Source organism: Lepisosteus platostomus, chromosome 10 (assembly GCF_059453375.1).
Source record: "Lepisosteus platostomus isolate fLepPlt1 chromosome 10, fLepPlt1.hap1, whole genome shotgun sequence".
In the NCBI taxonomy this organism is placed as follows: domain Eukaryota; kingdom Metazoa; phylum Chordata; class Actinopteri; order Semionotiformes; family Lepisosteidae; genus Lepisosteus; species Lepisosteus platostomus.
This window is the reverse complement of record NC_142620.1, coordinates 36,012,065-36,032,025: the sequence shown is the minus strand read 5'-3', so window position 1 is coordinate 36,032,025 and position 19,961 is coordinate 36,012,065. Positions and strand designations below refer to the sequence as shown.

The window sequence follows — 19,961 nt, the reverse complement described above, 5'->3', positions numbered from 1 at the left end:
ACACCCTGCCCCCACTGCCATTAGAATATACACAAAGCACTGAAATCTTTAGCGTTTCATTCTGAGCAAAAACCCTCACACCTGAAGAAGGCTTGCGTTTTATTCTCTTCTCTTTTAAGCATGTGTACAATGCTGTAATAAAATATAAAATAAAAGTTTAAACATTATCAACTAAACTCCATTAATATAAGTATCGAGTGGTATTAAATAAATACAGCTTTTTAGTATAGATTACACTTAAAAAATAAAAACGATTAGAATCTAATCTTTCCACGTTTGATCCCAAAATCCCAAGAAAAATAAATCTAAATGGGGAGAAAGCTATGCTGAAAGTTTATTAAGATACTTAGAAGACAAAGATAACAATTGATGTTGCATTTGTCTGATTGTGAATCAAAAAATATATTTAATTAAACACGCATTTGCGATTTAAATCAATCATCAATCAGCATTTTCAGTATATTTTAAATTTTATTTCTCATTATTTTAGAACTTTAGTTTGATTTATTTTACTAGTGCCACATTTTATTTCATAATTTACTTTTTTCAATCATTTTAAATCAAAATGCGATTTAAATCAATATAAATGTTTATATTGTAACGCATACTGTACAGCCTCCATTTCTCTATACAAATTTAAAAGATCGTTTGCGCAGCCTAAGAGGGGGGGTCTGCTCTCAGTGACAGCTGACAATCCTCCATACACTCAAGTGAAAAATTAATAATGCCAATGTAAACGTCGTATTTATAATTTGTTGATAAAAGAAATGTTAAGTTCTCTAAAGCTTTGTGATAGTTCACCCAGGCAGCAAAAGATCAGCTACACTGGGAAGATGTGACACCGAAGATATGATTAATAATCTTTTAAATCTGAAGGGAGATCTAAAGGGATCCCCCCCCCCACACACACACACGATAGAAGCAGGAAGCAGAAGCAGGGATCGTTGTCAGAAGGAAAGAAGGTGACTATTCATTGTTATTAAAAATGACTTAAATTCGATCATGTTCTGATATTTAGAAATATAAAAAGTCAATTAATTGTCCATAATATTGCTATTTTATTTTTTTAAAGAAATGTTTGTTAAAAGAAAAGTAATGGCGCCGGCTGGATTTGAACACCCAACCTGTGGTTTAGAAGTCGGGAATCAACAGACATTGTACAGCGGGTACTACTGTGTTGCAGTATATGAATATAATTACATCGTTATTAATTTCTTTAGATACGCGATTCCATATTATATTAGCAGAAAAGCTTAAAACTACCACTTTTTATACACGCTTTTTCACGTTAGTACCGAGACCAGCCATATACTGTAATACTGTATGTTTATGTTCCAAAATTAATTTCGTTTATGACCTTCACACGCGTTGTGGTCCTAGTTTTTTTATGCTCAGCTACTAAGATTTCCCTTCAGTGGTAAAATTCCATATAAATGTTCAATACTGAAGTAAGAGACAAGATGTAAAAAGGGTTAACAGTTCTGCCTGAAAATTAGACTTCTAAGCAACAGGGGTTTATGGCAGGAAAGGGGGTTAACTGCTAAGGATTCCAGATGCGAGCTAGGAACCCCCTGGGGGCGTAATCTTAAACTGACCATTTGGCCAGGGTCTTTTAACTGGCCAAATACCATGACCCCCCCACCTCCCCCTTACCATAACACCGAATGAAGTCTGAAGCAGCAAGCAAGGACTATATAACCTAAAAGTTTGTACCGGCACATCGAACAATACTTCGGTTTTGTTGTTTCTTGCGGGAAACAAGACTTCGGCTTTATTGTTCCTTGCATGCAATAAACTCATCTGTTTTACTTCATCTCGGGATCCAGAACCTTATTCTTTCTGTTACAACAATACTAAAAGGGGCACAGTAAAGACATTTAAATCTTTCTAAGACCGACCAACGCACCACGAGTGCCCCTGTCGGTCAACCAATCACATACCGCGGTATTGCGCGAGGACGTAGCCAATTACCCCCGCTACGTGTCTGTGCTGCGCACTTTATATGGCTGCATCTGTACATTACAAAGCAGTAAATTATGCCTACTGCCATAGGGTACAAGCTGTTAAGTCTAGTATTCCATGTTTTAATGGTACAGTACCACTTGCCAGAATGCAGGGGGGAGAATAGTGGCCAGGATGATTGGGATCCTGAATAATGGATTGGGTTTTACTGTAATAGCAGATGGTGTGAATCTCATTGACTGATAGAATGTCATATCCTCTGTTCCGTTCCTGCAATGCTTTGTAGAACATTTTTTGTTCTATATGGTAGTATTCCTGCACCATAAAGTAATGCCACTAGTGTGGACACTTTCTATGCTGCTGTGGTTGAGGTTCACAAGTATCGGCTTCCCCATGTCAAATTTCTTCAGGCAGAAGAAAGTGGAGGCACTGGTTATTCCACTGCATGTGGTGCTGATGGATCAGTAAATGGAAGTCTTCCTCTGATTGAATGTTTCTAAAACAATGCCACATAATGGTGTCCCAAAGGTGTATTCCTTTAGATGAAACAATAGGAATCTTGACTATTTGGTTATTAAAGTTTAGGGGTGTTATCCACAGTGTTATGGCTAGGTTCTATGTTGGCTTTGTGTAACCTGATCTCCCTAAATCCCCTCACCACCACCAATTCAAATTAAGTAATTTCATTATTTATTTCATTATTTATTCAGTATTTTTATTCTTATTCCTTACAAATAGCAGTTTCCTTTTCAAGATCTATATTTATAACATAGAGCTTGATTTTACACCCCAGATTTAAATGCCAACACTTTAAAACATGTTCTTCTCTCACTTAATAACATTAATTTGAAACTATGCTAATAAACGTTACCTCTGACACATAAATTCTGTTCTTCAAATGTCTCTTTCTTGAGAATGACTGAACTGAAACCATGGCAAACTAACATATAAGGTCTAGAAGATTTTTTTAATCATATTCAAGTTCTGCCTTCTTCTCCTTTGCATTTGGGGTTTAATTCAGGTCACCACTACAGAGGCACAGTAAGAAGCAGTCATTATCCAAAGAAAAAAAGTCCTAATGCATAGTTAGCTCTTGCATTATGACAAGCCAGTGAAGTGTTGTCAACTCCTCACAGCTGGACACATCTGGTATATGCCTTTAGCTCATAATGAATGCAGAGTCTTCGTCAGCAGGAAATTTTACTTCACTGGAATTTTCTTTTTCTGACCATACAGTGAACTCCAGAACAATTTAGGTATAATTGAATTATATGAGAATAATAAATTAAAATGTTTATGTGCTAAGTCCCTGTGTCCCTTCTTTTCAATGTATAGTAAGCAGTTCAAAATGCTGTATATCCCTGTGAGGATATTCTGTCTCTTTTTGTTCTGAAAAATATTTTGTATGATTAACTTTGAAGGCTATAAAACCAGCAGTAAAAAAAAATCTTTTGTGAAAATTACTATTTTGCAGTACTCCATTTTTCAGATGCGTAATAAATAACAACAAGTACCTGGCTTAATGCACGCCTTTCCAGTTTAATTAAAACAGATGATACATGAATTAGACAGTGTAATCAAAAGGGGTTCTTCTGTCACAAACTTGCTATGACTGAAGTTACATAAGACACTAAGTTGTTGCAAACAACTGCAAAACAATTGAAAACAAGGATCAAAATTAACTTTAGCTAAGGCTACTTTTATGAAGCTGTACTATAATCTTCAATGGATAGTCTGCATTCATATTATTCAAGATCATGGTTAAACCATTTTCATATCTCTTCTACACAAATTAAATAGTTTAAAAAAATGCAAACTGCAAAATTACGTAAGTTACACGCCAAGTTGTTAATAGATACAATAATATTACAGGATAATACCTGAGATGAATGCTTACTACATACTAACCAGCACTCAATGGGGTAACCAACATTGCAGCAATAGTAAATAACTAACTACTTAAATAACTACTAACAATTAGTACAGGTAAAATACTATTACTTTTTTATTGGATTCATATAGTTTTCTACTCAATACCATGATTTATATTGACCCATGAATTAGACAGACAGATCTCTAAAACTGAAAGGTTACAAATAGATTGTTATGGTGAATTTGCTCCCAGGGTATCTAACAAAATATATCACCTTTTTGCAAACACACACATGAACAAGCCTTGCTGAACACCTGCTGTGTCAATTTGTCTTCAGCATGCTGAGCTAAGCGATCACTTCATGTATTCATCTCCACAAAGCTGACAAGATTTGTCTTTATGTCTGCTTTTCTGTGTTTGGCACCTCTGGGAGCTGTGTCCTCCCTTTAGTAAAGTGCATCACAAAAGCCAGCATAAACTCCTTAAAGCATGATACAGGAAACCATTGCTGTCAAAATATAATGGGTTTTAGCATTTATTTATTCACGTTTAGCAAAATTGGCCAAAGCCAATGATCTACAACATTCGGTAAAATGGAAAAAAGGATGGTTTTCTTCACTTTGTCAAAGAGACAAATGCTAGCAAGGATTCCAGTCAGACAGAAGATAAAAATGGACACATCTGCACTTTGCCTCTGACGTTTGAAAAGCTGACTCCCTACTTGGACAGTAAGGAGAAGAATATTAAAATTATATATTTTTTCCCATTGAAAACAATGGAAGATGAACAGAATAATAATAATAATAATAATAATAATAATAATAATAATAAAACCATAGATATGTGTTTAAGAAATAGCATTATTTTAATTTTCTACTTTAAATGATACTTACTGTATATTACTATTAAAATTTCTTTTACATTATTCTTCCTATCAAGATGTCATTCTGAGGAACTATTAGACTTAATATTTTCTTTGAGAAATGATCTGTGCTGTGTGTCATGCTATCTACATTAGCTATTAAAACATTTTACTTCGATGAAAGAGTCTACAGGGATTTACAGTTTAACAGTGTGATCCTTGCATTGTGATAGAGCTATAAATAAAGCTTTTGAAAGGAGGTGCAAACAATTTCCCAAATTGAATTAAGATGACAGGTCAGTATGCTGTTATTTGGGACACTTTTAATAAGCACTTTATCCTGACTTATTTAATATCAAATTAAAACATTCCAATAACATAATTGTATTAATTTTGCTTTGCATTGTTTATTACTAGAGTTAGAGTAGACTACTAAATCTATATGACCTATTTCATATTTTTCTTTCCTTAAAGTTAAAGGGCTGAAAGGCTTTACAGATTATCTTAACCATATTTTACAGAAGCCAGAACCAGTGCACTAACATAAGGGATATATTGTCCTAAAGCAAATTTAAAATGGCATCACTAAATTGGCATCTGACAGTAATATTGATGGTAAGTTAAAGGTACTGTTACGAAGCTGGCAGATGTTGAATCTAATCTGCATTAAAAAAACAAAAAAACATATAAATTACATTACAAAATACTATAATATTATCTAATTCTATAAACTCTGCGCTCTGTCGATAAAATAACTGAACTAAAACAAAATGGCATGAAAACATAATAGGAAACTGCTTTAGGATGACCCATTCCATTTAGGGTCCATTCATATTTAAGTTTAGTTGTAAAAAGAAAATAAGGCATACATTTTCTTCAAATTTTATTTATGTGTTCAAGAATGTGTATATATCTGTTTACAAAACATAAGTATATTCTTAGATAACTATAGATATGAAGTAGTTGAAAGCAATGAAATGATAATCTTTTCCACTACCCACACAGTCCTCCAGACACTACTCAATGCAGCAAGGTAATTAAAAAGAAATCTCTAGGTTGTAAAAGTCCAATCCTGATTGAAAATGGGGCCAACTGTGTTTAGTTGACAAAGTGGAGGGAGAAGGGAGCTGTCGTGTTTAGAGTTCCTATATGCAATTTATGCTAGGATTATCTTTTATACAGTATGTGTGAATGTGGTTGTATAAATGTATGATTGACACCTGAAGAAGGTTTCACAGCCGAAACGTTGTCTTTTCAGCATGGAATAAACCTATTACTTGTTTCTAAATGTATGATGTATTACAAGCAAATTGAGTATTTTAAAAACAGTGTGATTTTAAATTAGTAAGATTTTAAAAATATTTATTTACATTAGTTTGGTTTACTTTAATGAAACAGAAAAATGAATTTAATTTAGAATTATTACTGTATATATTATTGATTGTTGAGTGTGCAAATAAACCATGTGCAAGGCATAGTAGCAGGTCACAAAAAACATTCCTATTTGCTCCTACTGTGATACTCTCAATACCTGTTTAAGATCAAAACCACATTTAGGTCTAAAAAGTGAAACATCTTCTAAAGAGTTAAGACCATTCACTCCTCTAAATAGAACATTTAAAAGCTTCTCTCGTAAATATTTATGTCTGCAGATAGTAGTTTTTACTATGGGCATCTACTTCATGAAGGAGCAGTGTCTCTGAAACCTACTGATTAGCACCCTGCCCAGTTAATTTTAGCAGGCTTTGGAACTGGAATAATCAGGAATTATAAATTGGCATCCACTTTATACCACCGGTTTTACATGTTCGGGTGAGGGGGGGATTGTTTCAGGAAAAAAGGCAATTGTCTGCTGTCTCTGATTATCCTCTGGAAAGCCTATAATCTGGCTGAAAGTACTTAAGAAGTCAAGCAGTGAAATAAACAACATTGATTATCATCCACTGTTCTTTTTTTCTGCAGATGATTTGAGAAGTTCTTTTATGCTTGCCCCCCTTTCAACCATCTGCTTCAGCAAATGTCAGGACAGGATAAATACCCTTGAGTCCTCTATCCCAACCAGATTACCAGCGATTTCAAGATGGGCATGGGCTCTTATCCTCTTCCAATCTCTTTTGCAAAAGTAAATCAAGAATTCTGTATGGGATTACTGTGATTAGGTCGGCAGCATCCATGGTGAGTAACTTGCTTCACAAGCTACAATGCAAGGTTTTGCTCCTGTGCATCCTGGCTTCTTTTCTGTTGTGCCCTAGCAGCCACAGATGAACAGATAAACTGTTTTTAATTCTTTAAAAGGAAAAGGATGTTTTATGAGTCACACATTTTTTTTAAATTCACAGATTCCCATAAGAGTACATTGATGGCCAAACTAGTCATCTAAAATGGACATTAGAGAATCTGACTGAAACTTGAACTTGAGCATCAAAGGTTTGTGCATGATGTTGTCTGTGTATCAATAATTTTAAATTGTTTATAAAATATTTTTTTTGACAGATGCAACAAAACAAACATATTGGTTATTTTTTATTCAAACTGATAATTTTCCAAATGAACATTTTTTCCTTCACAATTTAAAGCACCATCTATTGTGGCTGCTGATATATCTGGGGTCCTTGTTAAGCTTCATAAAGTAACTTTTCCTGAAAAAGTCTGAATGTTCCCCAGGCATAATTGACACAATAAGGTTTTACAATACATGTAGAGTATCTAATGACGATCAACAAATTATTCAAGGTCTGTAGTGTTTTGCATTATTATAACTACATTGACTATTATTAATGCATATTTGAATAAGAAGATGCCAAGTTTATTATATACAAATTTATAAATCATAATTTTCCAAATCTTCAAAGAGTTTATTACAAAATGGGACACTATATATGAGTAAGCAATATCAAGCTATGTAATAGACAATCTATAATAATTCTATATAATTCTAATAATGTTAATAATTCATAGGTGTTCTGTTACTACCACCATTTATTCCTCATTAAAGTTTCCTAGTGCAAGTACCAACTCTGGGCAACATTATTTCAACTTGATCCAACGACTGGAACTTTTTAATTGATTAAATCCTTTCTTCCCAACACAAGTACTTGTTAACATTTCCCCATTCCATTGTGTTATCTTTTTTTTTTCTCCGGTCAGGTCAAGGTAATTATGTTCTCATATCGTCTTTCTGGTTAAAAAATGTTTATATTTAATAATGTTTATGTGTAACTATCTGCAGTTTTATTTTCAAAAGCCTAAGCTGTAGCATTAAGTGTCATAACATAAAGTGAATTGAGAAAAGTTTTAGAATATTCAGAGGATGTATCAGTGTGACAGAACACCAGATCCAATGGAAAGTAAACCAGAAAGAAAATTGCTTTTAATCAAAACATAACATCTAAAATAAAAAATGAAATAATTTAAGATATGTAAAGCAAAAACTAAACTAAACAGTTAACTATTTAATGCTACTAGGGGGACCTAAGTTCTCCATAGATGGGTAAAATCTCTCAAATTAATTCTCATTGTTTCATTTAATCTTGCTATGGCCTCTAATGATGTGTTAAATGAGATACTAAAAGCAAATAATATTTTTTTCTATTCTAAATTAAAGTGTGATCTCTTTTTAATGCTTGCAATTGTTTCTAAGCTATACTGACTGTATAGATTACTGTCAAACAGTGCTCAATTTTCAATCTCACATTGGTGACTTTCTAATTGGTACAAGGTTCTTGTATAAAGATAATGTTTTAAAGTCCTTTTCTCCCTCAAAATATGTTATAGCTACAACTACAAATTGTGTTAAAATCATTTATAACAGCAATAATATCTTGCTCTATAGAAGGTTTAAAATAAAAAAAATCTTTGAAAACTCCTGCAAAACACCTAATAAGGGCTAATATAGATATGGTTACACTATTTCACCACAGGAAACCTAAAGAAAACATTAAGAGAAAATGTCACAGGCATAAGGGCATGAAAAGAAAATAATTTAAGGCACAACAAATAAATTTGTATATCTGAAGATTAATGTTTAGAGAAAATTCAGAAATACACAAATAGGATCACTGAAATAGTACAAATTATTAGTAGCAACATTTTGTTTTTTTTCTCTTAACTGCTCAGTAAATTGTTTTAGGAACAATTCTGAAGTGTTTGAAAACCACAAAACAAACCATTTAATTTTCTTTGTTCATTATATCCCATTTACACTTTATGATAAATAAAGCAAGCTGTTATAGTATTATACAAAATTAAAAAAATACAGCTTTCATAAGAAAACTGTTTTATTTCCTTATATAAGAGAGAAATAAATTATGCACAATTCATATAAAAAATGTTTGCATTGCAAATAGCACTCCTAATAATTACAAATGCCAGCAGTTAAAGTTTAAGCATGGTTTTTGCAAATGAGGGAATATGTATAATTTAATACATACACCTCATTTTTTATTAAATGTTTACCACCTATAATTCAAAGGTAAGACATGTTCCATCTAGCAAGATGGAGATTCAAGTATACAGCTTCCCTGTAGTAAATCTCCTGACTTGAACATATTTTAAAATAACTTTTTGTTGTTTTGGCTTTCATGTTAATTTGATTATCATGGTAAGAATACACACATAATAAATGATTGAATTATTTAGTTTAGCAGTGATTTGGCAATGACTATGATGAGAAATGTCTTGAGTACAGCAATTCAGCATATTCACTTTTCACACACCATTGCATAATACATGCACAAATTGTGCTGAAATTTGCCAGCAAAGCTAGGGGGCTTGGTCACATTATTCCCAGGCCATGGCTGCTTCTAAATGCTCTGCTAATCATTCTGTACTAACATGCTCTGCAGGGAAGCCTTTCTCTAAATGTTCACACAATGACAGAGATGCTCCGTGGATGAAATTAAGCGAAAACAATCCAATGTGTTTTGTCAATGTTGTTCTCCCTTCAGCTAAAGTTAGGAAGATCCACATGTGGATTATCCAGCACAACGATTTTACTTACTTTGACTTTTCTTTTCCCTTGTCCCTGAATGTTCTCTAAAAGTGGGCTGTAGCAGTAAAAGAGGCAACTGCTTTAGAAAAGCTGAATGTTGTTATTAAAGTAAAATGTTTTTAAAATATTATGAAAGTATATTGTGTAATTAAAAGTATAGTCTTGTGTCTTTCAGAAAATGACTGTATAAAAGTTTTAGAAACTATAGTGAGTCTCGTTTAAAACTAATTCAAGCTAAAGTATTTGATTTCAATTACCATTCCAGAAAATAGATGTTCAGGTTACTTGCTATAAATGTATAATATCCCCTTATCTTTATTTAAGCTAGAACTGTTTAGCAAAGCTAGTGTCACTATCTGTGAAAGAGATATTGAACCATGATTGTCTGACAAAATACTGAGACATTTTCATTCCAATTAGCAGCATGACAATTGTTTGTGATTAGTTTATAATTCCAGTCAGCTATGTTTAAGATTTCAATTGATTAATTTCACATAGACTCTTCAATTATGTTTAGTACTATATCATTATAATGTGAATGCCCTTGGTATCAACATTATTTAAACTATATTTAATTACATTGCATCCTGTGCAGAATCCCATCTGTAGTAAACACATAAGAGCAAAATGTTGTATAGTGGTAGCATACCAATGTAGACTATATATTTATACTATAATTTATACTATTTATAACTACAGTTAAATATCATGTTTCCTTTCAAAGAGATTCTACTTTACATTTAATGTTTCCTTACAAATAGATTCAATTGATGAATCTTATTATACAGAGACGGAAATACCAATATTTGAATTTTCTGAGTGTAACACTACACAGGAAATTCAAAAGAGCAAATCCTGAAGTGAGGATATATCTAGTACACTGTGAGTTAAACAGAATAATAACAAAGATTTTGTTTTATTCTAGTAACATTTGTGTTACTACAGGTTAATGGCTCTTGTTTTTAATTAATGCAAAGCAGCATATTTTCACTGGTAGTGAGAGTGTGCCTGAATGCGTAATGGAGTTTAATTCCAGTTCTGACGCCAAATCCAATTTTTAATGATCATCCACACACCCACAGCTACATTATTTTCCTAACACTGGAAACTTGTAAAGGAAGGGTTTTATGAATATGTATTTTGTTATTGTAAACCAGCATAGATGGAACTTTGTTTAGTCTCTGTAGAACCAATGATAAAGTTTTACATTTAGAAGAAAATATAATCTTTTCAATATATATAATGCTTAGTATTTGTCGGTTGCTTATCAGCTGTCTGATTCCAAGAAACTAAAATAGCCTTTAGCTATGTAAATGTGAGGTAGATAAAAAGTACTATAAGTAAAGATTTAAAGGAACAAGTAAAGGTTTATTCCATGCTGAAAGAGATGAAAAGAAACACGTGTTTATGTCTTCACACCCAAAGTAGGCTCCACAGCCGAAATGTTGTGTTTCCTTTCTTCTCATTTCAACATGGAATAAACCTTACTTGTTCCTTTGCAGCCTATGTATGCTGACGCAGCTATCTACTATGTAAAGATGTATACTGCAGATAGTTACTATATATCTATGTACTAATGTAATTAAAGATGCCAGTAGATACTACACCACCACATTCACTAGCTCAATTGAAAACAAAAATCTCATTAATTATGAATCAAAATGTCAAGAATATAATGTTCAAAACCATTTTTCTCATTTGCTTTTCATCCTAACGTAACACAGGCAGATGACCTTTTAATGTCATCCTTAACCTGATGAAAGTCAGGGGAAATTCACACTCATCTACACTAGCTGGCTTTAAATTATCAATATGTACTCCAGGATCTATACTTGAAAAAATTATAGCTCCAAATGTGTAGCTGCAAATGAGCACCAGAGGAATTTCAGAAGAATTCCAGACACCCCAGTCAAATTCATTCTACCAATTTAAATATTCTCTCATGATAGTTTAAGTGCTTTCATCCCAGCCAAATGCAGGCATGACTCAGTAAGGTATTTCTATGGTATGTGATCATTTTTTTGTCAAAGCTGACTACAATGCAACACATAAGCTTTAACAGTAAAATGTCTTACAAGAAGAAAAAAACATCTTAGCAGCTTTAATGCAAGGATCAGAATCTCAGTATACTATTATAGCTGTGTGTACAATAATGTTAAATATATAATAAAAAAAACTTAACATGTATGGAAAGATACAATATTGTAAGAATTAAGTAACTTGATCTAATTTAATTAATGTATTTATAAATAAAGATAATAGATAAATCACATGCTATACAAGTTTGGTTTGGTTTAGCGATTGGTTTGTTATATGGCAGTTATAGAAGCCTCACAACATATACTCACATGAAAATATAAATCTGTGTACATAACATGAGTATATTCTAATCACCAAGGACATTTTCCCCCAGGGGAGCTGATCAGCTGTTTAGTGTTGCAATCTAAAGTCACTTTGTAGGTCCAGTAGTTTATTTCCAATATTTCTTTGTGTTTTCACACCTCTAATATATACTCTTCCACTGCCATTGTATTAACGTGAAATTAGCGTTGAATAAAAAAAATGCGAGTGTTTTTGAGGTAGCTCTTTTGCATGTTATTTAAGTAAGTGTCAAACAATTAGTATAATACATACAATGGTTTATAACATTATTCTGTCTTTTATTAATTGTATAAAAGTTGATGTTGCCATTGAAAACCTTTGCTGAGGTCAAAAGAAATCATGTAACTCCATTAAAAAATAGCAAAATGTAAGACGTTTTGTTTAGCATTGAAATTAAACACATTAAAGCACAATGAAATGCAATGGAAGACAAACAGATGCATCATTCAATAAATACAACAAATAACAGCAACTTTGAATACTGTTATTTGTCCTCATTGCTTAGCTGTTTCTTAAGCAGAGTTAGAACTGTTACATTATTTCCCCTTTTCTCTTTCCCTTTGGTTAAAATATTTGTATGATGTGTTCCTGATTATCTTTTATTTGTAAAATAAAAGTTAACCACTGTTATCTTTAGAAGTATATTGATATGGTCTTGCAGATATTGAAGATATGAAGTAATTCATATGATTTCTTTCAAGATGTCTCCATTGCAACATCATGTTCTTTCATTTTAAGGTAGACTAAAGCATAACTCCATGATCAAACATGTTAACATTTGAAATTGTCACTGCTTAAAAATAACATGCTCATAAAATTTCTTTTTTAAAAAACAATTATCTTATAGTAATGTGAGAACAATAAATCCATTAATGCAACTATAATTAGTTAATGGGTAAAGAATCTTCTTCGTGGTAAGTGTGATTGTAATACTATATGTAGCTGTTGGCATTCCAATAAACAGAGGAAAACTATAAAAATTGTAAGCATGGATATTATTAAAATTTTAGTTACTTAGACCACTCCCTTGGAAGCACAAACTTATCTGTTAATACAATACTCTAAATAATATGCAAAATGTTAATTTTGTTTTGTTTGGTGAACAGAACATTCAGGGTGTGTTTGTTTGTGAATCATTGAGTAAATTATTATTTCAGTTTTGACATTATGATGTACTGGAATATCAGAAATGTAAGAAAGACTCTTGGAGTGTGTATTACAATGCAAAAGACTTTAATGAGTTTCAGGAACCCAAAAATACATAAAACATTAGTATTTACACTTCATTGTTTTTACACATTGGTAAATCACCTTTAAAATAACACAGAGAATATATTTCTTTACGCTGATATTCCACATGATGTAAAAGTCCAGCAAAAGAAAAGTCTTCTTTTACTTAGTGAAGTTTTTTGTTGTTTAAAAACAACAGGCAATTCTAATGATTGATATTTTACACTGAAATTTTCCTGCATTTGTCATATTGGATTTTGAAAGAAGGATTATTATCATGGTTGAATTTTAGTGGAGAATATTTTTTCAAACATTTTATCTGACAGGGAACTATTAAACTGTTATCAAGGGTGTGAACATTAAAGCAAACTTAAGCCACTGTTATTTGTGATTGCACAAATGTATGAACCAATGCTCATTAGCATTAAAATCATCATAATTTGCATAATACAGCAGTAAGTTACTAGTTGTCAACTAGGTATTGGGGTATTGGTTCTAGGCAAATATGTTATGAATACATTTCAGTTAACTACCAATTATTAAAACAAATATATGGTCCAATTTTCCACTTCTAAATTGTACATTTAGATGGGGATTCAAGATTTATAGAGTAAAGCAAGTTTAAGGCTAAATCCAATATATAAATCACAAATGTATGCCTGCATCTCTCAATATATCAGTAAGTATCAATAAGTACAAACTTACACTTCAATGGATTCTGGTGGAAAGATTTAGGTGTTCCAACTTTTTTTTTTAATTGATCTTTTTAATAAGTACATAACAATAAATAAATAAGTGCATCCGAGTATGGTCCTTAGCTATAAAAACACTAGAAGCCTTACTAAAGAGAGACTGCAATTTTAATTTGGAGTCACACCTACTTAAGTAGACTTTATTACTTATAATTATAATTTATTGAACACACTTCATTTTGGTCTTCTGTATAACATCTGACAAGTAAAAAAGCACCACTCTCACAATAAAACTAAGTCCTCTGCTTCAACATTGTACACTAATGTCAGTTGTTTTTTTTACCAGTTGACTCTTGGCCCATTTATGACTGCAACTCGGTGAAAATTACTAGATAACATTTCCTAGAGTAAGTATCTTTTGACATACTGTAAAAGCCAATAGTGAAGCTGCGAAGCATTATAGCCTAGAAGCAGTTACCCAAATTATTCCCACCCCCTTGTGAAGGTCATGCATATTAAGTCAGCCACACTTTATACTATTACTCAAGCAGTGCTTTAAAGTGGGAGTGCACTGAAGGGGGAATTATGATAGTCAGTGAGTGGACAAAAAGTCTTAAGCATTAATGAAATAGGTCACTGATTCATAGCAAGACGATAAAGAGGATGGAAATGGGAATGAAATGGTAGATACCAAAGTAACCATTAGACAATCTAAGGGTCCAATTCATGGTGTAAGAAAGTTACTTATATGATTGTGATAGAATACACATACCCACATACTTACAGTACATGATTGTTATTTAGGTTTATTTTTTCTTGTCATCTGAGATTTTAACATATCAATTAGTCTCTATTGAAGCAGCATTTGAAACTGGCATACCTGAGACTCAAAACAGAAGCTCTTCTTTTGTATTTATAGAAACAAAACAAGACAAAGAAGACATACCCCCCCCCCCCACACACACACACACACACATCCTAAATTTAATATAAGAGTTTAAACAATGCTTTAACAATTAGGCAGCAAGACAATGTTTATTTCAGTATGGTTTCTTAACAAATTTAGGGAATTAAATCTAGAGTCTTGTTTGAGGCTGTAGAACCTTTTTTCTAATGTATTTTCAGCTCTTCAGTCAGTACCTTCCTTTTTCTAGGTATTGCCAGCTAGAGATTGATTTTTATCCTGTGGGAGCATGATGTACCTGTGCCATAGAGTGTGCCATAGAGTGGTGGTTTCAGTGCCGTCTCCTGTAATATAGACAGACAGATAGATATAGGTAGGTTGTAGTACTTTATCATGGAATTTGGAGTACTTATTAATATTAAGTTTATATATGTGTACAATAAAAGAACATAACTATATACAATCTTTGAGTTGAAGAATCGTTTCTACATAAATACCTCTAAAATACATTTTTCTTTCAAAAGCATGCATAGCTGATGTTAATTTTATTTTGTATATCCACCACGCTAATGCAGCACCCACCCTTCTGCTTTAAACTATCATTACTGCCTAATGTTTATAAAATGTTATACTTTCTTTCTAGATTCGTACAGAACTCAGAACATTAATAACTTTATCACTACAGGAGTGCAAAAAAGGCAGAAACCAAGATAACTCACTTGAATATTAAGGGTGATTTTTAAAGCAGTCTTTACATGGAATAATTGATGTACAGTTATCATGAAAAATGTTTTTTTTTCTATTTTGGCACAATTCCTCTGAATATAATATATAGTATAACTATATATCATCTGGTATTACCATAGTTCTATGCTGTAGTTCCCAAACGAGTGATCATTTTTTAGGCTTGGTCAAGAAAATAACAGAGCAACCTATATGGAGTATACTTAAACCATAATTTTAATTATAAAAGTAAACAAATTCTATTACAATAAAATAATATTTTTCATTAACACATTTTAAAAGACATTTGCAATGGTTGTTTATAAACATACAGAGGAAGCTTAAACAGCACAAGTTCTGTTCTATGCAAACCGTTGTCTACCAAAGTGAATTAGCATATCTGCAGGATACTTAATGAGCTTCATAAAAGAAAGTGACTCTTTGGATTCTAAGCACTTGCGCCAACACTTGCTGTGATTTCACTAGGTGCAGTGAAGCACACATATTGCGATTTCCGTGTTTTTCATGTGCTTGCGGGGGGGATAAAAAATGCAATACTATGAACTGTTCGCATGAACTGAACAGTAAGTCAGTTGGAAATAGGCCACTGATGGCAGAGAGGAAAAAAAGGCAATCCAGGAAATCAGTTTGTGACAATACATCTGGCATAACATTTGTTTGCTTTTCCAGGGTAACATTTGAAAGAATGGATAATACAGATTATAAATAAATGCATTTACAGTAGAGATGAAAAAGTTGTCTGAAGGAAGATATAAACATTAAATAATATTCAAATGTAGCAATGAGAGGTTAATATGACACAAACAATGACCTTTATAAAACTGCAGCATAGAAAACATGATACAAATAAAACAGCTTATCCAAAGTATTATGAATTGAAGGATTATATAGGATTCGTAGCTTGCATGCACTTCTACTGTAAGTCTGGGAAATGAAAAATGTTTAGTTTACTGAGGCCTAACATCAAGGCAGAAATGTTTTTGATGTCTTTCTAAGAATATCACAAGAGACAACTGGTTTAGCTCCTTCTAGTGACATTTTATAATAAAAACTGCAGATACTTTTAATACACTTGAAGTAGTATTATATTCATTTCATGTTATATGGCTGTTGTAGCCTCAAAAGCACATCTGTTTTTGATAAAACGGTTATGTTATATGAACAACAGTGCTAAATAATGTCATCAGATCCGTGGCATACCTTTCTATCATAAACCAGGCTTCTAAATGCTGGGTGATTTTTTTTGTTAAAAAAATAATGACAAAATAAAATCTGTGTATGCTATTTGTCACATAAGGTTTGGTTTATCTACTTTTAGGACTTGGTGAGGACTAGGTGAAGGTCAGATATGACTTAATATGTAAAACCATAGAATCTTACTGTAACGAACAGTTCTTTCCGGACCCTATGCGGACGACACAGTCCGACGGAGTGGGGAAACATTGGGGAAATGTCATGCAGGAAAACGGGGCAGAAGACAGGGGGCGTGTCCAAGGTGCGCTGGTGCACGGGGGAGGTGTGGCCGAGGCGAACGATCCAAGAGTAATCCATAGAGTATCCAAAACGCAAGGGTAAGTCCAAAACCAGGAGATCCATCCGACGAAGGAATTAAAAACCACGAAGGCCGGGTCGGAACCGGCAGACAGGGACAAGGAACAGGAACAGGGGGGTTAAAACCTTAACGGGACCAGGCGCTTCCTGGTCCCGGACTCGCACGATATGGAAATCAGATGCAGAGCCCGGAAGAGCGTCAGCACCTGGCTTATAAGGTGGGCAGGGAATGGGAAACAGGTGCAGAGAATGAAGTCTTTAGTGAAAGGGCTGGAGCACCCTTAAGGAGGGGGGACTATAGTCGTGACAGTACGCCCCTCCTTTTCAGGGCGGCTCCGAAGCCCTAAGAAAAAAAAGGGAGAAAAAAAAAACCGATGGAATCCAGGCTGCCAGGGTGCCGTCCGCGGGGTCCAGGTGTTGGCTCTGCATTCTGTAACGAACAGTTCTTTCCGGACCCTATGCGGACGACACAGTCCGACGGAGTGGGGAAACATTGGGGAAATGTCATGCAGGAAAACGGGGCAGAAGACAGGGGGCGTGTCCAAGGTGCGCTGGTGCACGGGGGAGGTGTGGCCGAGGCGAACGATCCAAGAGTAATCCATAGAGTATCCAAAACGCAAGGGTAAGTCCAAAACCAGGAGATCCATCCGACGAAGGAATTAAAAACCACGAAGGCCGGGTCGGAACCGGCAGACAGGGACAAGGAACAGGAACAGGGGGGTTAAAACCTTAACGGGACCAGGCGCTTCCTGGTCCCGGACTCGCACGATATGGAAATCAGATGCAGAGCCCGGAAGAGCGTCAGCGCCTGGCTTATAAGGTGGGCAGGGAATGGGAAACAGGTGCAGAGAATGAAGTCTTTAGTGAAAGGGCTGGAGCACCCTTAAGGAGGGGGGACTATAGTCGTGACACTTACTTTTCTTACATCACTTTAATTCAATATATGTCACAGTATTTTAGAATTCCATTGCCAGCTGCCATTTAAGTAATAATAAACTACACAATATTTGTATTGTCTGCAGTATCGTGTTCCATGCCTTCAGCCTTCCAGAGACTGTATGTATAATATGGTAATATACTTTGCAATGTGTTACTGCTACAACCAAATGGTTGTTCAATCATTTCTCTTAAAATAAACAAGAGAAGTGGTCCTTTCCTAACTTTTAAAGATAATTATTAATTTTTGTAGATTTAGAATTGCAATTACATGAAAAGTAAATAACTCCATAATTCCGCTATTATGAACCATGACTCTGTTAGTACTCAAAACAGCCAAAAGTTTGTCTCCACTGAGAATCAAACTTGTATGCATTTATTCTTTAATCCATCCATTTATTTTCATAGCACTTTATCCGATAAAGCCTACCCCTTCAGGCAACAGGTGCAAGGCAGGATAAGACCTGGATGGGACACCAGTCCATCACAGGACAAACACAAACACAAATGCACACACTCACACCAGGATCAATTTTTACCATAAGCCAATTATCCTACCAGTACGTCTTTGGATTCTGGGAGTAAAAAATGAAGCACCCGGAGGAAACCCGACTGAACATGGGGAGAATATAAAAACTAAATGCAGATATTACCTAAGGAACTTAACACAGGACCTCAGTGCTGCAAGGCAGCAATGCTAACTACTGCGACACCATGCTGCCCCATATTGACAATACTAATATCTGATTTATTCTGAGACTATATGCTTTTAAAGAATTATATTCAACTGTGGTTTACAGGGATACTTGCACCTGTAAAAATCCTGTAATTTTTTTAGATTACAGGTTCATTGACAGCAGCATATAAAATAAAATGCTGAGAAATTTGTTTGACTATTGGAAATGCATTGTATAGTGATTGAGTAGTTATACTGGACAGTGTAATTCAGTGATCTTATACTCAATAAAAGTTGTACTTGGAGAGAAAAAAGCAGTACATTCAGGCAGAGTTACAGCAGATATTGAGAGAAAAGAGTTGGAATACCCAGATATGATAACATCTGATTACTGAAAAAAAGGGTGGTTATATCTCAACATAGCAAATTGTAAATGTGAAAAGTGGCCAATTCAAGGCATTGGAATATTGAAATTGAACTACAGAAAATAATACAATATAATACAATACTGGTATTATTACAAAGGCACTTGATTAATATTTGACAACTATAACTACAGCATCTGAATCATCATGATCATAGGTAGAGTAGGAAAGTGAGGGTACACAAGCTTCCTGTATTTCAGATTTGAAGTAGACAAAAACTTTACAGCTTTAAAGACTAAATAAAATGATCAAATGGACTCACTTAAGAGTTAAGAGAATATTTCACTTTAAGATTTTATTTTTATAGGTTCAGGATCCACTTAAACCTTTTAGCCAGCAGCCACATCACCTTGCAGCTCACATCTGGCAACCCAATGAAACTAAGCAGGTATGAACCTGGTCAGTACCTGGACGGGAAACCTGGGAAAAACTAAGGTTGCTGCTGGAAGTGGTGTTAGTGGGGCAAGTAGGGGGTTCTCACCCTGCGGTCTATGTGGGTCCTAATGCCCCAGTACAGTGACGAGGACACTATACTGTAAAAAGGTGCCGTACTTCGGATCAGATGTAAAACTGAGATCCTGACTCTCTGGGGTCATTAAAAATACTCAAAAAGAGCAGGCATGTAACCCTGGTGTCCTGACCAAATTTCCCATTGGCCTTTACCCATCATGACCTCCTAATAATCCCCATCTATGAATTCGCTTCATCATTCTGTTCTCCTCTCCCCTAATAGA

At 34.0% G+C, this 19,961-nt stretch overlaps 1 protein-coding gene across 3 annotated transcripts in view; it reads right to left on the bottom strand.

The window, feature by feature from the left end:
- The window catches only part of pcdh11 (protocadherin 11), a 504,202-nt gene that overhangs the window by 458,236 nt on the left and 26,005 nt on the right, over nt 1-19,961 (bottom strand). Inside the window, exon 4 of one of the 3 annotated variants that reach the window (XM_088648934.1) lies at nt 13,282-15,239. The exons of the other annotated variants lie outside the window; for them this stretch is intronic. Within the exon in view, the coding sequence (XP_088505060.1) occupies nt 15,156-15,239 (84 nt within the window). The 3' untranslated portion in view covers nt 13,282-15,155. Of the gene's footprint in view, nt 1-13,281; nt 15,240-19,961 lie in introns of those variants that run through there. 3 annotated transcript variants of the gene reach the window in all.